The following is a 23,351-nucleotide window of genomic DNA, read 5'->3' on the forward strand; positions in this document are numbered from 1 at the left end:
CATTATATGCTTGATGCACTTACTCGTGACTACAGGCACATTCTGCTTCTCCATCCACTTTCACCATCCCGTCTCACTCAAGTCTTGTCTGATCGTACCAGCGCTAAATGCACCCCTGACAGTCCTTTGCCTTCTACGGCCACTGGCTCACATCTAGATCGTGCCTGCAAGGCCATGTGTGCGTCTCGGTCGTACTTTCCCATCACCACGCTCGTGCCTTCCGACCTTGCCATGCAACGGTCGCACCTTCCTCATTCTTGGTTGCGCCTTCCCCTTTCTCTCGATCGTTCCTTCCTCGTCTTCGTCTGGTGTGCCTTCTCCAAGGCTAGCAAGAGCCGCGCCTGTCTTCGAACACCGGTCGCAGCTTCCTCCGTATCAAACTACGGCCGCGCCTTCCACGCTAAGTTTGTTGTTGAGTCGCGCTTTCCGCTTCTCTGCCAAACCATCGTACCTTCCTTCACTTTGGATAACGATTGCGCCTTCTGAACGTATGGTGCTGGTCGTTCCTTCTCTAGGATCGGCGCGCCTGCCTTTGCACATTGGCCATCGCGCAGTCACGTACTAGGCCGCGGTTCCCTGCACGAATAGTGGGTTGTACCTTCCGCGTCCTCTTGTACCATTGAAGCTGCCTCATCTTGCTGGATGCACCTTCGCTCCCTCTTGATCGTGCCTTCCCCATCTCCATCTTGTGCCCCGTCTTTGAGTTTGAGCAAGAGTCGCGCCTACCTTCAAACATCGGTCGTACATTCCTCCATCCCATACTTACGGTCATGTCTACCTTGCTAGGTGACGCACCTTCCTCAGCATATTGGATGTCGAGTCGTGCCTTCCTTCAGACGTCAGTCGCTCCTTTCCTCCTTGTCGAATGGCCGTGCCTTCTTAGGCTGCAATGTTGGTCGCACTTTCCTTTCTATAAACGTACCTTCCTCGCCAAATTTTATGGTGTGTCGTGCCTTCCTCCAGACGTCAGTCGCGCTTCCCCTGCTTGTCGGACTCCGTGCCTTCCTAGGCTTCAATGTTGGTCGTTCCTCCCCCGAGATCGTGGGCCCCTTCCTCGCCAACGCGGGCGGGTCGTGCCTGCCGTTACAGTAGACTTCGGTTGTTCCTTCCTGCAAATATCTTACTGGGTCGTGGCTTCCGTGCTTGAGTAGTGCGTTGTGCCTTTCGCATCCGCTAAGACCATCGTAGCTGCCTCACTCGTTGGGCTGGCTGCGCCTGCCTCATACCATGGGTGTGTTCTGTATGAAGCCGGTCATACCTTTCTCTAACACATCTCGATGGCGCTCCTCGGATCCTGTTGTCCATTACTTCCTTGCCATCTCAGCTGTGCATCCACCACTTTAACCGCAATTCCCCGCCGCGATCGTGCCTGCCCTGCTACGTCGAACCTGCATCGGTCGTGCCTTACTTCTGTGTTTGCTGGTCGCACTTACCTCGAAATCTGTTTGTTTCTGAGGGAAGGAACGAGCTAACAGAAGCCAGGTACGGCGGGACAGGAAAAGCCACGACTGAGACGAGGAATGGACGAGCCTAAGAGGAGGAAGGCGCGATCTGATGTTGGGAGAAGCGATCAAAGGGAGGGGAAAGCAGGCTTGCCTTTGCCACGACTCTGACGGGAAACGCGATCTAGTAGTTCCAGAAAAGAAGCAATGGCGGAGGAGGGAGGGTGAAGACGTGTTGGTGACGAAGAGTGCCGGGAGGAGGCACGGCGGGAATCATGCAGAGGGCGGAGGCGCTTCGGTGTTCCGCTAACGGATTCTGGGCGGTGGCGTCCCCTCTAATTCCAGGCGAGACAGTGCCGCCGAGAATCAATTCTATGTGGCATCTTCATTGCTGAATCGATGTTCGAACGATTGTGGTATAGCCTAGCTCTTTCCCGCTTTCTGATCGAAATTCATGCTCCATCCGCCTGTATTAGGATCCTGCGCCATCTTGAACATATCCGTACTCAACCCAAAGGGTTTCAGAATGCCATTGCCTAGTTGCTTCAGTTTGCCCATCATCTCGTCGACCTCTGCTTTCTTCGCCGCCTCGACACGCGGTGGGAGGGCGCGTAGCATTTCTATCACTGTTTTCTGGTCACTGCTGGGAAGGTTGTGGAAGTACTCTGGCGTTGCAAGGGTCTGGTAATCTGATAAAGCGGTGGAGAGGTTGGACCATTGCGAGCCATTCTCGAACACGCCTGGCTTCTTCTTCTTCTGTGTGCTCTCGGCTGTTGTAGTCGGATTATCTGGGTCGAGGAAGGACGCTGGCTTTGGTGCAGACTGCGGAGTATCGCAGAGCATGACTTTTGCCCTGGCGCGGCGTAAGAGGAGTTTAGTACGGATGCGAGTGATGTCACTTTTCCGCTGGTCTGAGATATCAAGATTCTTGAGCATTTCGGCTGTCTGGTCCTCGTCTTGGTCGTCTGGCAGCTCGACGATTTTGTTTTCGTCGTCGGCTTCCTTCTCCGTACCATTCTTACCATTGGCTTGCTTGCTCTTCTCGTCCTTCTTTTTCTCCTTCTTGGGCTTCGGTGTAGGCATCTCCCTTTCCAAGTTGTCTAGACCTCGCTCTGCACTTTCGATGGCCTCCTTCCATTCTTTCAGCTGCAGATGGCAGGCGGCAATATTGCTCTGGAGCACTGCGAGCTCGTAGTCCAGATACATTGGCAATTCAGCAAGTGCTTTATCATATGTGCTGATGGCTGAAGAGTAGTCCTTGACCGCAAATTGCTTGTTTGCTGATGCTTTCAGGTCGTGGGAGGCTTCGACCATTTGTGTTTCTTCCTCCGGGCTGAAGCGAACGGGTTCTGGTTCTTGCGTCCCATTGTGCCCAATCTGATGCTGTGCCTCTACTGCAGAAGCAAAACTGGCAGTCGAGGCATTTGATGAACTTCGTGATCGACCTGAAGGGGATGGATGAACAGGAACTGGTTTCACCCGCTCGGGACGCGTCTTTAACCCGGACGACTTGAATGTGTAGTCCATGGCTGTTGGCTGCTGTGATTGATAGCTCAAAGACGAAAGGGTATCGTGGTCAAACGGCCGCCGAGTCTGCTAGCAAATGAGGCAGTCACGCTTTGTGCTACACCACGGTTCCTCGACTCCGAGTCGTGCCTGACATTTGTTTTCGAGAATGACGCAGAGAAGCTTTTCGGTCAGTGCTTATCCGAGATAAGCGAGGTGGAGCGAAGATAAGCGGGGCATTTCGGGGGCTCAAGAAATTCCTTGGGCGGGCATCGATTCGACAGAAGTACCTACTAGGTAGCTCTTCCTTCAAGTTTCTTCTGTGCCCCTGCTCTGTGGATTTCCAACGCCTGTTACTACTGATAAAAGTTGCACTTTGTACGCGTCTTCCACCTAGGATGACAGCTCACACGTCCTTGTCCTCTGCCAATGGCACACCCACCTTCCCACCAGTGCGGGCATGCATATTCGACATGGACGGCCTCCTCATTGACTCCGAAGACGCATACACCCGCGTAACAAATACAATACTACGAGAGAACGGCCGTCCCGATATTCCATGGAGCATAAAAGCTCAACTTCAAGGTCGACCTGGCCCATCAGCAGGAAAGATCTTCAGAGCATGGGCACAGCTTCCGATCACAGAAGAGCAATTCATGAAGAGACAAATGGAGCTTCAAAGGGAGGAATTCAGGCATTGCAAGCCACTAGCAGGAGTTGAGACATTGCTAGGTAGACTGGTACAAGCCCATACCATGATGGATGCTCAGAATCGGGCCCGGAGTCCAGGTGGAGATCGCAAGCCTGTACGTCTGGCGTTGGCTACATCTTCACATGGGAGGAATTATGATCTCAAGACGGCCACCATGACGCGGTTGTTCTCCGTATTTCCGGAGAAGCAGAAGATCGTGGGCGACGACGAACGAATACCTAAGGGAAGAGGAAAGCCACTACCTGATATATACCTGCTTGCGTTGCAGACTATTAATGAGGCCCTTGCGGCTGAAGAGGAGCCAGAAAGAGAGATCTTGCCAGAGGAATGTCTAGTATTCGAGGACTCGGTACCTGGCGTTGAAGCAGGGCGAAGAGCAGGCATGCGCGTAGTATGGGTACCCCACTCCGGCCTGTTAAATGTCTTCAAGGACCGCATAGACGAGGTATTAGCGGGTCGCACGGGTGAACACGACGAAGATGACCTGTCGCATCAGGCCAGCACACCCCTACCAGGCTCGCCAGGCCGCCCAGGCGAACTGGGTGATGGCTGGGGCGAGATACTCTCCTCGCTCGAACACTTCGACTACAGGAAGTATGGCATAGACTACAAAGACCAGCGGTACCGCTCAGAGAGTGGCCAGTTCGCCCTCCCAGGCACAACAGACAAAGAACTAGAAGAAATGACCGCCCGCGCAGATGGAAAGCTCCACGCTCCAGAAGAAGGAACACCACGGAATGCCACACCCGTACCAGTATTCGGTGACGCACAAAGTAAACCGAGCAGTCTGCCCACCACGAAAACATAATCATTCTTCTTGCCGTATCAGCGGCGTCTGCTCACTCACATCTTCAACTCTCCTGTCAGTGTCCACTTGCCCATCCATCTGTCCCTGATTCGCAGCATCAATCCTCCCCTCCAACTCCTCCCTCTCCTTCCTCCTCCACCTCAACTCATAAATAACCCCCATAACAAGCAAGGTTCCCTGCAAACACCCCGTAACAACATACACCCCCCACGCACTCCACCCCTCAACCCCAAGCCGACTCGCCAAACTCGCAGCCCACACAAAACTCCCCGGCGTCTGAATGCACATCATCGGTATACTCAGACTAGCCACCCTCTTGAGTAGATACGTCGTCCAGATCTGCGGAAAATACTGAATCACCGCTAACACTGTGCTCAAGATCCCGAGGAAATTAGCCCAGGATTGTAGACCGGCCGGATGCGCAAGCGTGAAGTATATCGATATTATCGCCGTGACGAAAGCATGCGCGATGCAGATCCAGGCTACGAGAACCGCTGTCTTGAAACTAGGCTGTTTATCTGCGTCTTTCGCCGGGTTCGTTGTGCCAGGTGTTGCGCGTGGGAAATAGATGAGGAACAGAAATAGTCTGTCCGCCTCGTTAGCACACACACATCCCTATACTCTTGCTGTAACAGCATAGAAACAACTCAACAACTCACATAACAGCAAAACAACCCCACTGCATCCCAACCTGCATAACACCCAGTAATCCCGCAAAACACGCAAACCCACTAACACCATCATCACGACAACACGCCATATCGGCCCTGCTGCCCGGCAGCGTGAGGATATTCGCGAATTGACATGTTCCACTTGTTGTGCCTAGGAGAACGAAGTAGGGCGATAACCCGAATGAGGACTTCCGGCTGATTATGCGGTGGTGTTGGGGGAGGTAGGAGAGGAGGATGCCGAGGAGGATGAGGATGCTGAAGACGAAGTTGATGTAGTCGGGGTGGGCGAGGGCGAGGCAGCGGTCGCTGGTGGGTGGGTGGAACATGGTATGTTGATTTGAATTGGGTCGAGATGCTACTGCTGTTGGTTCATGGTTATGGGGATCGGGCAGCCCAGCTCGAGTGAGTCCGGAGAACGCGTCGAGCCGCGGTCAAGGCAGACACGTTCTTGGTGCAAACAGAGCAAAAAAGGAGAGCTAGACTTTCCAACTACACGAAATGGTTCTACGATATGTAAGGTATGCGTACTGACTGATATTCAGGTGAACATGTCATCTATGCGGATGATGTCTCATGGACGGGCTGAGTTGAATTTCATGCACCTCATGTGTGGTGGTTCTGCATTCTCGAGACTCCTTCCTGACAGCGACTTGCAACTTCTAGCGCAACCCGTTAGTACCAATTTCGGACATTGACCCTGACCGTCACCACGCGTCTTTTCTCGAAAACACAATCAATCTACCAATGTTAATTATTCTTTTAAACCGATATCACCGTGCTCGCCGTACACGAAATCCCTACTTCCTTCGTCCTAACTATTCGTTATTATCAAAAATTAAGGTAGGGCAGCATACGGGAACAACTCGGCGAAAGAGTTAAGGAAGCGTATCAGGATTTTTAGAAACGACGAGCGCTAAATTTTCAGTCCGATCTTTAACTCGTACTTTTTTCGAATCACATTACTAACCTTAGATTTCATCCGTTTACGACGGCGATTAGTGCGTTAGAACGAGCGCGTTAAGTTACGTATATACACGCACAGAAAGTAGAATTATTATGTTGTGGTCGCTGTCGGTAAGAGGTTGCAGCTTGGACGAGTAGAAAGCTGGTGTCGGTCACGGTCAATGTCCGAATCTGGTATCAACGGGTTGCCGTAAACTTCCCATTCGCTCACATCCCCTTTTGAACTGCACCTACATCAATCTGACCCTTGACACGGGTAAGCAGCCCTGACGTTCATCACCTGTTTTTCATGACTTCACTCTTTGATGGACTCCTCGTGCCATCTTTCATCATATTCCTCCATTGAACTGAGCGAAACCCCCTGGTCCCAAGTCTTGGTTCTGCATGACTGTGGTATCATCGGAGGTTTGAGCTTGTTTCTGAGGGTCCAGTGCAGCCTCGGCAGTAAGTGTGTCGGATTGCTGAGTAGGAACAATGGCAGGTAATCGGGCTGAAGGTGTGTTGTTCAGAGGAAAAGAGCTTGAGATGCCTTATGGATAGGGGTCTTGACTTGCCTGGTAAGGTATCCTTATCGTGTGATATTGGTTATCATGGCTATACATATTTGGGTGGATGTCAGGACTGCTGACTAGATCCTCTGGGAGTCCGCCGAAGTGTTGTTGTGGCCAAGTCCTTGCATTTGGCCTGCCCGGCTGGGCAGAAAGGCCATCACCATGCGAATGTGGTTCTTGCTTGATGGAGCCACCGAATATATGGTCATCGGCGACCGCCAAGCCTGAATTCGTCATACCATTTCCTCGGAGAAAATCGTATGTGTGAAGAAATGGTAGGGTATGATCTGGTTGAGCAATACTTGCTGAGGTGGAAGTCAATGCCGACTGTTGATTCACCAAGCCACCTTGGTTTGCAGAGGGACTGCGCATAGTTGAACGACGACCATAACCTTGAGCGGCTATATTAGGAGGGAAGGCAGCATCCGTTGCAGAAGTAGAAGAGTGGAATGGGGATGGTGTGTAGGCTCTTGGTCCCAAGAGTGAGTTCGAGCAAGAGGCTGTGGCATTGAGGAACTTGCTGCAAATGAAGATGAACGTGACATGCTAGAACGGCCACGAGTCGGAATGTTGTTTCCTGGTGGTTGTGTTCGCTGCTTCTTTGCTGAAGGTTGGTTGTCTGCTTCGAGATCAACATCTTCATTGTCCTCACCAATGGGTGGTGCCGAAGTGTTTTGATCATCTTTACCCTCGCGTCTTTCTTGTCTTGCTTTCTTGATGTCTTGTCCCTTCTGGTCGTTCGATTTCTTGTTGGCTCTTGTGTTTCTTAAGCATGAGATAGGGTCGTCAACTAACTTTACGATATAAGGCATCGATAGCACACCTCTTGCGATCGCCTTTTGCTCTAACAAGTCTTGCACCAGCGAATCGAATCGATCCGCAAATTGCAGCCTCTCAGCACGTTGATCCGTCGAATATATTCGGGAATATGACACGCGGCTCTTCGACCGTACGATCAGATATGACAGAGCCTCCCAGCATCGACATTCGGCGAATCTGAGATCTATGCTGCCATCGGTGAACTGCTTAGGGATTGTGGAACCTTCAGCAACCATTGATGTGGTTAACAAAGCTCGTACGAGGATTGCGACTAGTCTGCGTTTCTCTTCTTCTGTCTGCGGAAGGGTGTCGTCGAAATCTTCACCATCTGGTCGAAGCTGATGGCTATATAAGGCAGTTTGCTGACCTCGATCGAAACAGGTGGTGAGCTCTGTATTAGGTTGATGCTGGCGGACATCCCGTGCCTTTGGGTATTGCGCCTTGTCCCTAGTTTGAATATCGTCGAGGATCTTGACACCATCGTTGGTAATCTGCAGCTGTGCCTGTACTATAGCTTGGTCGCGAAGCGCATGGGCAGCTTTGTTCAACCCTGGAGGCGCATTGTTGGTGATATGACCTCGTGGCCCATCAGGAGCTTGATGTGCCATGAGCTGGCCGATCTGCTGGTTCATCCATTGAGCTGTGGGTGGATGATTTGGGTTCGTCATTGATGAAGACGTGAGCGTCGTTGCGTCTGGGAAGACTGTACCGTTAGGTCCTAGAGGGGAATAATCATGTTGTTGCGACTCACAAGCAGTGCGATAGGAGAGACGGCTTTATACCGTGGCTCGAGAGGATCCGTCAATTCGGTCTGTTCAACGTGGTATGCGTCTCGAAGTAAAGAACTATAAGCGTAGGATGATTTGAGTAGGTAAGAGTCAGATGTTGCTTGAACTGTAAGTTGCTTGATCCGATAAGAGACGACCTTGCACTTTCCTCCACATCTCCATGGTGACCAAGTGAACGTGGTGAACATGGTGAAAAGGCTGCGACCACTTTCACAACGGCAAGGAGTGAAAGCTGTTAAAGCCTGGCAGTCGCGATATATGGAACTATAGTTCTTGTTCGGGTCTTCCTTAGCCTGTGCAGGATACAAGGAACCCACGATTGTACGAGATGATTGGAAGGACGTAATGGTCGTGAGAATAGCCGAGCGGGTCAAGCATATTTCTGTCCAGGTTGTGGCAGCAAGCATTCATGTTTGTGATGTCGAGCAGAATAACACTTCCGCATACAGCAAGAACAAACAGCCATACCTGCTGTACACAGCACACGTGTTATGACACCGAAACGGATTACAGGACGCGGCAATGCGTTCAACGGTATTCGGTGCTACAAGTGGCTTCAAAGTATCGTGGCGGTCCCAAGGTAAGAGCTCCTGCTTGTTTGCAAAGCACACTTGTGCTGGGCGCTCCAGTATCAACGTCTTCAGGGCATACGTTCAACACTACATCGCACTTCATTTCTATATGCCCAAGATCTGCTCAGTGTCTTCTGTAAGAGGCCTAGGCGCCTGAACTGTCTTCAGTTGGCGGCACCCTCATCGGTCTCGTGCATATGTTGACTAGCTTGCTGAACATTATCGAGACTCTCCTGCAGCATTCGCACGGGATCAGCGACGAGCTTACCCATGTAGTCGGGCTCGAGTAACTGCTCCGCGATACTTTTGCTTTCACCTTGATTCAACTCCCTCATACCCACCGGATCGTCAACAAGCTTTACGAGGTAGGAAGGTTCGAAGACTTTCTCGGCGATGACCTTGTTGCTAAGCAGAGCTTCAACGGTGCTGTCGAAACGATCGGCAAATTGCATCTGTGGAGAGTCTGTCAAGCTGATACGTTGCTCGATGGTGAATAGCTCGGGCGTGGTAGACCTCTGAAGCATGATCCCCAACATCTCCCAGCAGCGACCTTCCACAATTCGAAGATCTAGGTTGCCTTCTGTGAACACCTTTGGAATGGCTGTGCCCGGACTGGTCGCGTCGATTGCCAAGCAAGCTCTAGTAAGAATAGCAACAAGCCGACGCTTTTGCTCGTCATGTATTGGTATTGTAGTGTCTTCGTTGGCCTCTTCTGGCTCAGTCATGTCCAAAGGCGGAATTTCCTGCTTTGCTGGAAAGGAAGTCTGGCTGCTCTGAAAATGGGACCTTGGCTGGGCTGTAGTTTCTTGATCTGAAGCATGATCTTCGGCACCTGGTCGCAAATTCTGTCTGGTCTGGTCACCACCTACTGGTGTAGCGTTGTTAGTGCTGTTGGGTGATGTGCTTGTGGTGTTGGCGTCGCCTGATGAGGTGATGTGAGTCTCGTCAGTCATCTCGTAAAAAGCGGGAGCGCGGATGTTGCAAGGAGATCGAGTTGTCTTGCAGCATGAAGGCAATATCGGAGAGAATATGTTTTGCTTGAGCCCGAGTTTGCTGTTTTCCGTAGCTTGACCGAGTTTGCTATATGACGATTTGTATAGTTTGCGCAACAAAGCATTTGCTGCGTTGAAGCCACTTGACAGCAACGATCACACAGGCTTTGTATGGCACACCAGCATTACTGATGGCCGGCAAAGCCATCCTGCCAGTCCGTATGCATGAAACCTGGCCCAAAGAAGTTCGCCTGGGGAAATTCGAACCGATCTCGTTCAACTTGGCGGCCCTGTTCTTCTGCATGGGACTGTCTTGGAACGCGCCGAGATATATCAAGCTCTTGCTGATCGGGTCCAACGTCACGCGTGGCATAATCATACTCAAGGCTGCTGTTCAGCTCGCCGAAGTCTGCACCGGCATCTGTGTATGCAGCCTGTGTGGCTACTACTGTTGAATCATCCTGCCAGCTACCAAGACCAAAGATACTATTCAGATCAGTCGAGGTCGCAATGCGACTGGCTGGTGTTTCTGCTGCTCCGTCCCAAGGAGTCTCCCCACCAATATCCACACCGCTGTACTCAAAGTTGTTGGCGTCATTGTCGCGATATGCATCTGTGGTACTGTACTCGTAGTTGGGTGCAGGTGATTGAGTGGGTACAGGAGACCGACTATCTTGCAAACACAGCCATTCCGGTGAGGTTTGCACATTATGTTGTTGGTTTGCGCTTGGTGAGAACTCTGTTGGCAGGTGGAGGTCATCGAAGGAGGGGTCGGAAAGAGACGCAGAAAGCTGTGGTACTGACGGAAATGGAGGCGGCGGCAACCGATGGGTGGCCTGCGAGGGACGTACAGGTCTGGCACTTCCCCGACGAGATGATGAAGGTGTAGATGTGGTCTTCCTGCGCTTCGTAGGAGATGGTGTAGTAGCAGGACTCGAATATGGCTCGACGCCGTCCTCTTCGGCTTGCTTCGCGATGTCAAGCAAAACTGCTTTCCTGTCATTGCTCACAGCGTTGCCTACTATCTGCTTCATCGTCCAATCAGGATTGTCCACAAGTTGTGGGAGAAATGGCGCTTGATATATCCTGTCGCAGCTCTTCTTCCATGTTGCCAGCAGATTCACGATTGAATCGAAGCGATCTGCAAATTTCGTGTCTCTTACCTGGGGTCCTTCAGACTTCGTTTTGTCTCCTCCCCAAAGCCGCAGGAGTGCTTGTCGCTTTGACCTCTCTGTACAGAACTCCAATATCTGCCAACAACGGGCTTCCACAAGTCTGTTATCATATCTGTTCCTTGCAAAACTTTCGAGGTATTTGGGCTTGTCTTTCGCATTCGCTGTTGACCTGAAGGCTTGGACGAGGACACCAACAAGTGCTCTTTTGTGTTCGGGGTCCGTCGGGATTGTATCGTCGTTGCGTTCTCGAAGCGCATCGTAGGTGTTCAAGCATTGAAGATATTGACGGCTTTGTGTGCCGTTTTCGAAGCAGGTAGTGATTTGTGAAGACTTCACGTTCCCGCCAATAATGTGTCTTGCTTTTAGGAACGTTGCCTGATTGCCGAAGGACGATCTACCGACATCTTCGCCGAGGGTCGTAGAGAGGTGAACTTGCGCTTCGACAATAGCATTATCGCGCGATCTCTGTGCTTGTTGATTCGAGCGCGCATGAGCGTTGTTGACGATGTGACCGGAGTCGCTGGCCGATTGACCTGCGACGAGTGAAAGAACCTGCTGGTCAGGCCCACAATCGTTATTAGTATGGTAAAACTGATCCATAGGGGAGACTGTTGTTGACTATTCTTGCGCAAGGCAGGGAGTGTTTTACGATGTCGGTGTCCTCCCCACTGAGACTTAGACCACGTTTACAATGGCGATGAATCTCGGGAAAATGGTGTAGGGGAGGAGGTGGAAAACTCTGGGTTAGCACACAGGGGTATTAGGAAAGAATCTTGAGTTCACGATAACATGGTACAACGAACGGACTGTGTGATATGCAACCTAGATGCGAAAGAAGTGCAACTTGCACGTATTACTGGTAAGCAAACCACATGCCTTCTGAAGTCAGTCACGTCCACCCGAAGGTCGTCGTCTCGGGTCAAGAAGCGTCCGATATCTGCCAGAGTTGCACGGAACTGTCGCTGTTTGCACAGGAGTCCATGAATTGACGTTGCCCGGCAGCCGTAACCAGCACATCCGCGGTGGGATGCTTGCTAGCGCTGTTTAGATGACCTACTTCATCAGCTTAGGTTAACACAAATTAAACTCGCCTGACATACCTTTATGTATTCTGGTCTGTGAAGTCGGACTAACCGGTCCTTCGCTAAGGTGCGGTGCCTGCCAGAGTCTCATAATACCATCAGTGCCGCCAGCCCAGATATCTTCATAGCCTGTTTCTGTGTTCATGGCAAGCTCGACTTTCATCCTCTGATTCGTTACTGCCTGTCTGTCTGTAGTCCACGAGAGCAGCTGGCCAGTCTTTCGAATGTCATAGATCATGGAGCCATTGCTTTTTCTTTCACTGATGTATAGATACCTGCCGCATCTGCTCCAACAGATCTGAGTGACACCGCTACCGGAGATCATGAAGTCAGCTTCAGTACCCTGCAGGGAGAAGACGCCAACACATTCGCCTTGACCAGCCGCATCATACAGCCCGACTTGACGGCTCAGAGTGCCAGCAGAAAGTACGTTGTATTGTGGATCGATGGCAAGAGCGGAGATGAGTCCACGGAGGGAGGTTGCTGGATTTGACCATGATGCACGACCGCTTTTCGGTCCAGTCTTGAGCGACGAAACAGGTTGATCGCCTGGACGTGAGATATCAAATGTTGAGAGCAAGGCCTCGGATCCCGCGATGAACTGGTTGCCTCCCGGCGTGAAGAGAAGAGCTTGTGGTTTGATATATGCTTCTGTTGTCGGACTGATCAGAGGGTAGGAGCCCACAAGCTGGGCTGTCAATGCTGAGCTGAGCCGAATAGGATGTTCGCTGGCTGTGGATAGAATCAAAGCTGTGGAGTGATCCTGCAGGTCGAAATTTGGGTAACAAGCAAGCGCATTCACCGGCTCAAAGGACGGAATGGTACAATATGGTTCGAGCTTAAGTGGCTGTTCACGCTCTTCAAGGAGGTTCGGAGGTCTGTCTTCCCTTCAGCTACTTCAATCGCAGGCAGGTCGCTTGATTGCGTACACGATGAATGTTCTGATGTGATTGTCGGCTGAGTTTGTGATCACACACGTCCCATCGGGCGACCATTCAGCACTTTTGTAATAATTGCTATCGTGTCCGGGTTTCGACGAATGCCCTGTATTATCCGGAACACCTCCATGGGCCAGTGGCTTCAGATGAAGCTCTCCATCATGTCCGGATGCATTGTCGCTCATGATTGACCCCAGTTTCAGTTTCCTCTTCAGGGCAATCTGTCCGAGGGATACAGAGGCATCATAGTGCCCTCGATAGCTTCAACACAAGCCAGACTGGTCCGCGTGCTTTACACCGAAAAATCGGCCGGATCAGCAATGGCTGCAACTGAAATACGGAAGAATCGTGCGAAGTGAAAGGATGCTTGACCAGACTCGCCAAGTACTGAAACGTGAACCCCTGTCACGTGCTTTTTCGCGCGTCGCGCGACAGCACCTTCCGATAGACAGTGCTTTGCGCGCTCAGCAGCTTTCTGGGAAGACGTCTAGATTCTTAATTTCTGTCACACCGGTTCCGCGCCGAAGGGTTATTGACGACCGCTTCAATCGTAACCATGTTCGGACAGTCTACCTCAAAGCCAACCCTCAACCTGTTTGGAAACAGCAATAATGCCAACACCAACAACAACACAAGTACTGCGAATGCCGGCACGAAACCTCTGTTGTAAGTATCGCGCCTATTTCAAGCCCCATGTCAGGGCAGTCATCTAACCGTGCCTCCAGTGGTCAGCCGCTTGGCGCATCGACGACGAATCAACCAACTGGCCTAGGACAATCTACGACTCAACAGTCGTTCGGCCAACCATCCTCCACTCCTCAGATCGACATCGTGCATATTCGAAGTACGACCAAGTGGGATCATCTTCAGAAGCTGATCCAGGACGAGATCGTTGCGCTCGATAACGCGATTCTGAACTCGCAGAAGACATGCGATGACCTTGGCATTCTCCTTGCCAGTGTGCGCGAAGAAGGTTCACAACAGTCCCCAGGTGTAGACTACGTCACGACGAAACTTGAAGAGCTGGAACAAGGACTGGAGAACGACGCAGAGGCAATAGTGTCCTTCAGAGAGGGAGAAAACAAGGAAGACGAGGGCGAAGCAAAGTGTGTTTTTAGAGCTGTGGATCGATTGAAGGTGCCTAGGCAGTATCAGGTTGCGGAGCAGTCTTCAGGGGCCGCATCTGTGCTAGGGACAAGCACAATGAACAGCACTGGCTTGAGTGGATGGTGGAATCAGCCGCAGACATTACGAGGCACAAGATCAACAAATGGGGTTGGAGGACAGTCTGTCCAACTTGTGAATGAGGACGTCGACGATGGTAGCTCGTCTGGCCCGAAAAACTTGGTTGACCTCTTTGACGCAAGAGCTGAAGGTTTCAGCAAAGTGAACGAGGACCAGAAGAGATTATTGTCTGAGATTGAGGATTTTGTGGAGGGTCTAGAGGACAAGGTTATCACGAAGGAACGGGAGGTCAACGAGCGACTCAACTACGGCAACGCGAATGCAGCCGAGAGAAGGGAAGAAGAGAAGGAAAGACAGATGAATCAGCTCAGGTTCGTATTTGGTGAGGTTCAAAGAGGTCTGTTCGATGTAGCAGATAAAGTCAGCACTACAAGAGATGGCATAGTTGAGCTTGGTCTGCTGCGATAAAGTTGGAGGAGCGAAACAGCAGACAGCGCTCTCAGCAACGAGAATCCTTAGCTGACAAGATCATGCAATTCAACCATGGACCATCAGAAACAGAGACAGCTATGAACTTGGCACCAAAACAGTTCGCAGTGTATTCAACCTTGAAAAGCAGCTCTAAATTGCTACGGCACAAGACACCGAACCGGTCCACGGTCAGCCAAACAGACCCGGTACGCGGTGCCGATCTCCGTTGATGTATTTCGACATCTGCAACCCCTGGTAATCACTTGCATCGTTAGGAACGAGGAGCCGATCATAAGTTCCACGCTTTGCATCAGTCGCACGCAAGACACATCTTCAGGCGATAACCAACTCAAATGCTAGCTGAATTCACGAGCGCTCTGTCGGCAGCATTCAAGGTGTCAACACTCGGGCAGGAGGAAACAAGTGAAATGGTGTGCTCGACGGCGTATTTCATCGCCTCGGACGCCGTGACAAAGACTTGGCAGCCTCTACAACGGCTCACCTTGTCTTGAGCCGTTGGTGTGGACCTACAACAGAGCGAGGTGTCTCGACCATGAATGCAGACTCTCCGCGAGGCCGAGTACGCCGCTTATCGCACGATCAAACACCACGAGCTTCTGTCGCCTGCAACCGATGCAGAGGGAGGAAAACAAAGTGTTTAGGGGTCGTACCTTACCCATGCATGACCTGCAAGACCGTCGGAGCCGAATGTGTCTATCCTGATCAGCCAAAACGGATATTTGTGTCCGAGAAGGAATGGAAAGATCTTCGAGCACGAGCCGAAGCTGCCGACTCTACGCCGACGCCGTCCGGCTCCATGCTACATCCTCTTCCCACTGATGACGCCGACGGTAACGAAGACGCGTGGTGGTGGCAGAACCGAGAGATACTGATCCTGAGTAGATCTGGAGAGCACCAATATGTCGGCAGCAGTGCTTCTACCTACATGGCCACACAGATCAACCCAGCGAGCAGAGGCAACGTTGCGTTCGATGTGTCACCGCTGCACCATGCGAACCTCGCCTTAAGGAGAGAACATAATCCTCTACTACCTCCTCTTCCTCCATTCGATACTGCCAAAAGGTGGTATGCTGCTCAATTCGTAAACGTTGGCTCCATCATTTCTTTCATCCAGCCCAAGTATTTTGATGAGCGGCTTGCTGAAGTCTACAGTCGGTCGCCTGACACGAGCAGTCGTGAAGATTGCCTTCTTTACTGTCAAGTATTACTCATCTTAGCTTTTGGACAAATGTATTCGATCAACGAATGGGCTGGCGATGAAGGCCCTCCTGGTTTCAAGTACTTCCAGGCTGCCTTAAAGTTGCTTCCAGATATCCACGAAGATGGTTCGGTGTTGTTCGTAGAAGTCCTCGGGCTGACGGCTTATTTCATGCAAATCCTAAATCGCAGGTCTGCGTTTCTTACACTACTATCTTCGCTAGGCTGATCTATCCAGGGACGCCGCATTCCTCTATATCGGACTAGCAGTCCGCATGGCTGTTTCGCTTGGACTACACCAAGAAGTAACAAGCTCTGACATGAACGCCATCGAGCTTGAACACAGAAGGCGCGTTTGGTGGAGCGCATACTCGATGGACAGGCAAGGCGCACGCCTGGCGCTTGATGGAATGCAGCTAATGACCTTACAGGATTTTATGCGTCAAGTCCGGTAATCCTATCTCAATCCATGACGAAGACATAGACCTCGCATGGCCTTCGCCATTGCCAGAACTGGATCTCGATTCTGCCCAGCCAAAAGTGCTTTCTCACTATAGTCAGCTATCGAAGGTGCTCGGCAAGATTGGTCAAGACATCTATCGGAAGCGTCACAAGTCGGGCACGACACTGCTCACTTCCGTACAGAGCATTATGCATGACCTTGAGATGTGGCTTAAGGATCTTCCGCCGGAACTCAAGCTTGACTTTACAAGCCTTCATCACAAGATACCTCGAACAGCGGTCTCTATCTTCCTTCACTATTATCAGTGTATCAACATGACTGGTCGACCCTTGCTTCTAAGAGTCTGTCAAAAGAGACTCGAAGATCTCGCAGCAGGAACAGCGAGCGCGACGTGGCAGGAGGGCCTCAGCAGCAATATTGTCCACATTGTGAGCAACTCCATTGCGGCCGCACGAACGGCGACGACGGTCATGGACGCGGCTGCCAAACAAAACCAGCTCGGTGAGTCTCGTGTTCCTGAGACTATGCATTACTAACACATATAGCAACTTATGGTTTCATGGATGGCGAGCACGCATTTTCGGCAGCTCTAGTCCTTGTCATGGCAAACGTAGCCTTCCCACACAATGAGCGTGATAACACATCGATGGTACAGGCTCTGTCAGTGCTAAAAGGAATGGCTGAGAAGGGGAATGAATACATTCGAGCTCGCCATGCCCTACTACTAAGCCTGCGAAGCGCTTTGAGTTGCCAAGCCAACGGCAGGAGTACGCCAGTGACATCGCAAGGTCGGCCTCGTAAAGGATACGCCTCCTCTGGCATGGGGTTTGAGGACAGTGTTAGCTTTGCTTTAGAGTCCGAGACACCTCGACCAACGTTTCAGCAATTCCAGGATTTGTCTTTCAACTTCACCGTCGAGGATAACGATGCATTCTGGGACGAATTTTCGGGGGATGCCCAGATCGGAATGGATAGTGAATGGATCGAGAGTGCTTTTCAGCACGAAGATGTTGCTTGATCAGGCAATCCCTTTGACTGAAAAGGGCAGGAGTTTTACAATCATGGTCTATTGCGCCGAAGACCAAAGTGTGTGCACGGGTCATCAGCGTTGCAATATTGCAGGGCTTTCACGATTGAACTTGCAGGTGGCAATGCATTCGGTTTTCTCGTACAGGATACACAGCAGAGACACACGGTTCTCTTGTCAGTGACCCGGGGTTGCCATGCTTATATCCTACTGTGCAAGTCGAAGTCACGAACAAGGGCAACTCCAGGACGGCCATTGACCTTGGACGTCAACTCGAGCGGGCTGGGCTCGGCAGACCTGCTAGAATGAGCGGAAGGAGCCGCCCTTAGCACCTTCCGCCCCGCAGCTGCCCAATGAGATCATTCATGACGTCGCAGCCACAAAATCGCACTGAGCAGGAGCAATCGAGGGCGAAGCACAAAACTGAGGAACATCCCACCTCTTCTCACGCGACTTGTTTACTCTCAACTGTACATCAACAATCAATTCAATCAATTACTGTAACAAAGCATTCTTTTACAAATTCTGAAGTAACCCATACTCTCATACCACCACAAACACAAAAGATGTCTTCCTCCAACGTTGGCAACGCCCAGACATACGAAGCTGGTGACCAGCGTGTCCCTCCAGACTCCGAGAAGGCACAAAACCAGGCCGATCCCTATGAGGAGGGCAAGAAGAACTCCCACAAGGACAATGACCCAAGTACGTATTAGCAAATAGTCTTCTATCTGTCATCACCATCTGTTGCTGTGCATGATTCTAACTTCACTCCAGAGGATGAACGATCCATTGCCAACAGACTAGCCGCTGCTGGTGACCAGAATGACACCTCCTCCTCGGGCAAGGGCACTCAAGAAGATAAATTGGCCCAACAAGACGCTACCCTCCCAGCCAAGATGCACGGTAATGAGCCCAGCAAAGGTGCCAAGGTTGATGCAGAGCTTCAAGCAGAAGAGGAGGCCATGCTTGCAAAGAAAGATGCTGCCAAGGGTGGTGCCGGCAAGGGAGGCACAGGCAAGGCTGCTGGCGCGAAGAACTAGGCGTTCCACAACACACACTATCAACCCATTGCTTGCTTTGACGGTGCGAACGACTCTACCCGTGACACTCTTCCAAAGTACGAAAGGGAGGAGAAGAAAATAGCCAAACGCCCTGAGTTTCCACTCAAAGGCTCCGTTGCAGGCCCTATCGCTCTTATGAGCCTCTTAATGACGCCGGGAGCCGCATACTTGCTTGAAGTGTGTCTCGCGAGTCACATGGATAGCTTCGCTATTGGTCTGGGAACTGTCATCGGAGGCGCTCTTTCTATTGGAGTGCTGCTCGGATCTGCACTCGCATGGGGACTCGGCATCGTATTGGTGTTGATCTGGGTGTGCCAGTGTCTATTTCCTGTTCTTAGGGCTGAGTAGATCAGAGGCAGACATTGTGCGATACAGACATGGCAGGTGTGGAGAGATATTTTTACCTTCAGAGCAAAGTCTAGCACACCACTGGCAGTATGGCATCGGCTGATGTTATGGTGGTAGACGTTCAATCAATCCTCTTGATCTCCCAACATCTTCCCTTCGTTCATACTAATTTTTTTATGTGCAACTCGGAATGATATGCATATCTTATAATCTATGGTCCATCATAACTATTCGCTGATTCTTACCACATGTTCAGGTGCTGCTATGTTTCCCAGAGCGAACAGTAAGCACGATGACCATGCATCATAGCCAATATCAAGCGATGGTTGAATCAATAGACCACACGTGACAATGGCCGGAAATCGTGTAGAGCGATCGTTGTAGCGTTCACGAACATCGTCATCGTCATCAAGCTACAGAGAGGCTTACAACAGAAGACACTAGTCAAAGTGTATGAACGTGGCAGCGTACGTTGCCCCGGACAGAATCTTGGTGTAAGGACGCGTGCTGGATGTTTCGATGAGTTGATTCCAGGACTCAAGAATAATAACAAAGGATATAGATAAAAATACCAGAACTCGCTTCAAAACTCTCCGACCCCATCATGGTCACCTCCTAGGTCTATTCTTCCCTCCTCCACCATCATCCCCCTCCATATCCTTCAACGCCCCCTCAACCAACCTCGTACAAAGCCCCATAACATCCGTTCCATTCCTCCACATCCGCAACACAACACCCTGCTTCCTTAATATCTCCTCGCTCCTCTGCCACCGCCTCTTCCACAACTCCATCTTCTTATCATATGGGGCACCCGGTGCGCCTCCATCGCCGCCTGCGTTGGGATCCCCTCCACTTGCGCCTGTGACGAAGCGGGCGGCGGCGGCGGGGTAGGAGGATATGCCGCGGCGGGGTGGGAGGGGTGGCTCAGTGCCAGAGCCAGAGCCGGACTGATTGAGGGATGTGGATGAATGCTGTGAGCGGAGGGGTGGGAGGGAGTTGTATGCGGCGTGGATTTGGTGGCGGGCGGTGGCGAGGTAGCCTGCTTCTTGGTTTGAGCGGGTCTGCGAGTTGGTGGGATGGTGGGAGGACTCTTGCCAAAGGGTTCTGGGGTCGCGTTGCGCTGGTGGTGGTGGTGGACCACTTGGACTGGCGTAGAAGCGGCCGCTGCCGTTTGTGCTTGCGCTTGTGTTTGATGTTGTGCTCATGCCTGTGCCTGTTCTTCTGGGGGCTGGCGGTGGTGGAGCGGGCTGCTTCTTAATCTCGCCGTCACTGTGTTGTCGTGGGCGCTCATTGCTATTCGGTGGGGCTGGGCCTGGTGGTGGTGACATGGTTGTATAGCTTCGGAGGTTGCTTGGCTTAGCAGGTTTTGCTGGCCTTGTTGGTGGGGACTTGTCGTTTTGCTGTAATTCTTCCAGACCATGCGAGGAAGAAGAATTTGGACTTTCTGGCGTAGGACGTAACGACTCCTCGCTGAAATCTATGAGATCATCTGTTGCTGCATGTTGAGGTTTCGGTCTCTCGGGTAACCTGGGGCTTCGCTCATTCTGGCTGTTCTCAGCTCGGATTCCAGTATTGTTAGGACTAATCGACTTTTTGCTATCTCCTGGATGTGCGCCGTAGAAGAAGTCCCTCATATTGCTTTCTCCGCTGCCTGTGACATCGCGGATGAAAACGCCCAGCACACGGCCTGGGTGCTCCTGGACGATATCCGTGTACACCTCAAGATCAGCTTCGCCACTATCTCCAATGAGTATGAATTTCCGCTCTGGAAAGTCGTGCATAATTCGGTCAAGTGAACCCTTCTTCCGTTCCGCTGCTGGCTCAAAGATACCCTGCAGCATGCCAGAGTACTGCTTCAGATGGAAGGATCCGGGCGGCAGACCAGCCAGTGCAAAGTACGACCGCAGTAATGGGTATAGCTGCCATGGCGAATTCGACACGTAATGCAACTTGACGCCCATGCTGGCCATCTTCGCATACCACTCTTTCACACCCGGCACTGTCAGCTCACCCAGCTCTCTCAAGAAAGTATTCTTGAAGATCTCTTTCGCACCGCTCGCAATAGCCGAATGCTTGATTGTGTCATCAATGTCGCTGACTATGCTGATGCCTTTAGTGTCGGTAATGATTACATCCTCCGTCGCTGACAATTTCTCCGAGGCTAAGACTCGAACTTTGTTGGGAACGAAGTCCAGCGCAGCTCTGACCTTGAAGTGCCCTGAATCATCCGTGTATACCGACTTTGATTGTGATTTGTTTTCATTGTAGAAGAAGATAGTGATAGGTGTATTGGCCAGAGGCATCGTCATGAACGGCCGTAATCTGCTCATCAATTGTTCGTTCGCAGCAAGTATTTCTTCCCTGCTCATATAACTTGAATTTGTCGAGTTCCAGGACTGTCTCTTCTGCGCAGGTTTCAGATTCGGATCGTCCCAAGGTTCGCGGCCGGTAGTCGAAGTCGTCGTCCGCGATGCACTCGGTCGTGGAGAGGAAGGACGGCTACTGCTCGGGCTAATGTCGATCAGAGACTCATTGTCCGTAGCATACTTGCCTCTACTCGCGGCCTCTGCTTCTTTCTGTCCTCGTTGTTCAATCATCGAGGCTTCTCGTGCAGCTGCCTCCTCTTCATGACCGAGCATACTGTCTTCAAGACGATTCCGCCATGCAGAACTCTGACTTGACTCCCGACTGTGACTTGGACTGTTTCCATCAGGCGCCGGTATACCACTGAGTCGTCTCGCAACGGCTAGTAAGAGCCTGTTCCTCCTATTCAATGGCCCTCGTTGAGGCGTGTAGATCCACCCTCTCACGTCAACGTCCACAACCGCATTCTGATCCTCATACTTCTCCCATTCCCTCCTCCAATACTCAGCATCACCCCCATCGGGATGACTGATATCTTCTCTTGCGCCCGGCGGCCCAGCCCTACTAGTAGCTGTCTGTCCCTGCGTGACCGGACTATAGTTTTGCGTATGATGCGTCGCCTTCCTATGCCGCCTAGCATAACTCGGAAAAAGCAACATCTCCTCCTGCCCACTCCTCACAATATCAGCATCAGGAAATGCCCCCGGCATCCCCTCATCATAATCGCCCTCCTGCCATTTATTGCTAATCGACTGCTGATAGCTCTGCCGCAGCTCATTCGCAGCCTTGATATACCCTAACACTTTCTGCCGCCGTTGCCCAGGGACACGATCGCCCTGGCCCTGCCCTTGCCATCCCGGTCCGCTCTGCGCCATGAAAGATGGTGTCCTTGTGTGTGCCGATAGTCTACCGGCATCTTTCGGGTGCTCGAGGGCTGTCCTCGTCGGACCACGAGATCGTCTCCGAAGACGAGGAATAAACCGCGACCAGTTCCGTCCTGCTAGCTTGCGTTCTCTGTGGCGACGTTCATACCGGAGGAGAGACTGGTAGATTCGAGATTGTGTTTTGTGTTTCCAGGCGGGGAGTGTCTCGAGTCTGAAGTCAATGAAGCGGTTGCTGAGGCGTTTGTGGGTGCCAGGGAACAGGTACCGGAAAAAGGATGTGAGGTTTCGAGGGTGAACCGCGTTTCTGAAGGGTCGAGGGGGCGCCAGTTTGGGCTGTCACTGCTAATGAAAGCGTGACGATGATTTTGGGCCCGCGGATTCAAGGTTGGCTCGGTTCCAGGTTGGGAGCACGACTTGCAGGTGTGACAGGCCTGTTATGTCCAGACTTCCGGATGCGAGGTCGCTTCCATCGCGTTACCGACGTCATTTATGTTGCGCTTTGCGTCTACATGTGCTGACGTAGCACTCTAGGTGCAGCGAGCCAAAAGTAAAGCTGATCATGCAGGAAACAATAGGATAAAGCATACGCTCTGAATCGTCGCCTGAACCGAAAACAAGTGCCGGTAGCAAGTACAAGAACGAGCCTAGATAGAACGTGCCCGAGGTCGACTTGATCAATAACTTTGGTGGCCATGTATCTTCTGGCAGTGGCTCGGCAGCTACCGGATATCTCCGCCGCGGCACCTATGAGCGCACTGATGGGCGGTTGCTCTTAGCACAAATTTAGGCGGATCCATGCCACATTTTGGGCGTCTCGAAAATCTAGGCGTCGGACATGTGCACAGCAAACCCGGAGGACAGCGGCGTTCATGCCTGTAACCCCCGAAGCTGAGATCAACGAGTTATCCTTCGCACCCGCTCGAATGTCAGAGCAACTACTGCTGAAGGCAGTAATGAGGCCGTGGAATGCTCGCCCAGTGGGAGTATATCGAGAGACACAAACATGGCTATATTTTAGGAAGCCGGTGATTTGGAGGCAGAATGAAGCACGACGCGAAATGCTCATAGACGTGCGTGGGTCAGAGGAGAGATTTTATTCGAGACTGTTGCCAAGAACTGAGCTCCCACCATTTACCTGGACCATGCCACCACCATAGCTGTCATCAGTACTCAGTGAAAAATTCAAGCTGCCAACAATGCTTTTGTGCCAACTCCATGTCCAAACAAATCACCAAGTAGCTCATCGCCGTGTTATTCCAACCGTATCCTGAAAGTTCCTGAAGCCAATATGCCAAGACATGCGCAAAA

The 23,351-nt window shown here is 51.6% G+C and overlaps 11 protein-coding genes across 11 annotated transcripts; 4 read left to right on the plus strand and 7 right to left on the minus strand.

Moving 5' to 3' along the window:
* Nucleotides 1–1,865: 1,865 nt before the first annotated feature.
* On the minus strand, nt 1,866–2,969 carry PMZ80_001504 (uncharacterized protein; the record flags this gene model as incomplete). The annotated part of the gene is made up of 1 exon (XM_064869947.1): nt 1,866–2,969. The coding sequence occupies one exon, from the start codon at nt 2,967–2,969 to the stop codon at nt 1,866–1,868; it is 1,104 nt and encodes a 367-aa protein (XP_064735444.1).
* A 452-nt stretch (nt 2,970–3,421) lies between these two features.
* On the plus strand, nt 3,422–4,468 carry PMZ80_001505 (uncharacterized protein; the record flags this gene model as incomplete). Its single annotated transcript, XM_064869948.1, has 1 exon — nt 3,422–4,468. The coding sequence occupies one exon, from the start codon at nt 3,422–3,424 to the stop codon at nt 4,466–4,468; it is 1,047 nt and encodes a 348-aa protein (XP_064735445.1).
* Nucleotides 4,469–5,465, minus strand: PMZ80_001506 (uncharacterized protein; the record flags this gene model as incomplete). The annotated part of the gene is made up of 2 exons (XM_064869949.1): nt 4,469–5,054; nt 5,197–5,465. 2 exons carry the CDS (start codon nt 5,463–5,465, stop codon nt 4,469–4,471), a joined length of 855 nt encoding a protein of 284 aa, XP_064735446.1.
* A 1,589-nt stretch (nt 5,466–7,054) lies between these two features.
* On the minus strand, nt 7,055–8,140 carry PMZ80_001507 (uncharacterized protein; the record flags this gene model as incomplete). The annotated part of the gene is made up of 1 exon (XM_064869950.1): nt 7,055–8,140. The coding sequence occupies one exon, from the start codon at nt 8,138–8,140 to the stop codon at nt 7,055–7,057; it is 1,086 nt and encodes a 361-aa protein (XP_064735447.1).
* An 856-nt stretch (nt 8,141–8,996) lies between these two features.
* PMZ80_001508 (uncharacterized protein) lies at nt 8,997–9,785 on the minus strand (the record flags this gene model as incomplete). Its single annotated transcript, XM_064869951.1, has 1 exon — nt 8,997–9,785. The coding sequence occupies one exon, from the start codon at nt 9,783–9,785 to the stop codon at nt 8,997–8,999; it is 789 nt and encodes a 262-aa protein (XP_064735448.1).
* Nucleotides 9,786–10,009: 224 nt separating this feature from the next.
* PMZ80_001509 (uncharacterized protein) lies at nt 10,010–11,599 on the minus strand (the record flags this gene model as incomplete). The annotated part of the gene is made up of 1 exon (XM_064869952.1): nt 10,010–11,599. The coding sequence occupies one exon, from the start codon at nt 11,597–11,599 to the stop codon at nt 10,010–10,012; it is 1,590 nt and encodes a 529-aa protein (XP_064735449.1).
* A 319-nt stretch (nt 11,600–11,918) lies between these two features.
* Nucleotides 11,919–13,204, minus strand: PMZ80_001510 (uncharacterized protein; the record flags this gene model as incomplete). The annotated part of the gene is made up of 3 exons (XM_064869953.1): nt 11,919–12,052; nt 12,100–12,959; nt 13,011–13,204. The coding sequence occupies 3 exons, from the start codon at nt 13,202–13,204 to the stop codon at nt 11,919–11,921; spliced, it is 1,188 nt and encodes a 395-aa protein (XP_064735450.1).
* A 371-nt stretch (nt 13,205–13,575) lies between these two features.
* PMZ80_001511 (uncharacterized protein) lies at nt 13,576–14,672 on the plus strand (the record flags this gene model as incomplete). Its single annotated transcript, XM_064869954.1, has 2 exons — nt 13,576–13,685; nt 13,745–14,672. The coding sequence occupies 2 exons, from the start codon at nt 13,576–13,578 to the stop codon at nt 14,670–14,672; spliced, it is 1,038 nt and encodes a 345-aa protein (XP_064735451.1).
* Nucleotides 14,673–15,357: 685 nt separating this feature from the next.
* PUT3 (Transcriptional activator) lies at nt 15,358–17,374 on the plus strand (the record flags this gene model as incomplete). The annotated part of the gene is made up of 4 exons (XM_064869955.1): nt 15,358–16,085; nt 16,132–16,275; nt 16,325–16,857; nt 16,902–17,374. The coding sequence occupies 4 exons, from the start codon at nt 15,358–15,360 to the stop codon at nt 17,372–17,374; spliced, it is 1,878 nt and encodes a 625-aa protein (XP_064735452.1).
* A 575-nt stretch (nt 17,375–17,949) lies between these two features.
* Nucleotides 17,950–18,426, plus strand: PMZ80_001513 (uncharacterized protein; the record flags this gene model as incomplete). Its single annotated transcript, XM_064869956.1, has 2 exons — nt 17,950–18,088; nt 18,161–18,426. The coding sequence occupies 2 exons, from the start codon at nt 17,950–17,952 to the stop codon at nt 18,424–18,426; spliced, it is 405 nt and encodes a 134-aa protein (XP_064735453.1).
* A 977-nt stretch (nt 18,427–19,403) lies between these two features.
* Nucleotides 19,404–22,034, minus strand: PMZ80_001514 (uncharacterized protein; the record flags this gene model as incomplete). The annotated part of the gene is made up of 1 exon (XM_064869957.1): nt 19,404–22,034. One exon carries the CDS (start codon nt 22,032–22,034, stop codon nt 19,404–19,406), a length of 2,631 nt encoding a protein of 876 aa, XP_064735454.1.
* Between the last annotated feature and the right edge of the window lie 1,317 nt (nt 22,035–23,351).

The sequence above is a fragment of the Knufia obscura genome (assembly GCF_036327395.1).
Source record: "Knufia obscura strain CCFEE 5817 isolate CBS 148926 chromosome Unknown scaffold_1, whole genome shotgun sequence".
NCBI classification, from domain to species: domain Eukaryota; kingdom Fungi; phylum Ascomycota; class Eurotiomycetes; order Chaetothyriales; family Trichomeriaceae; genus Knufia; species Knufia obscura.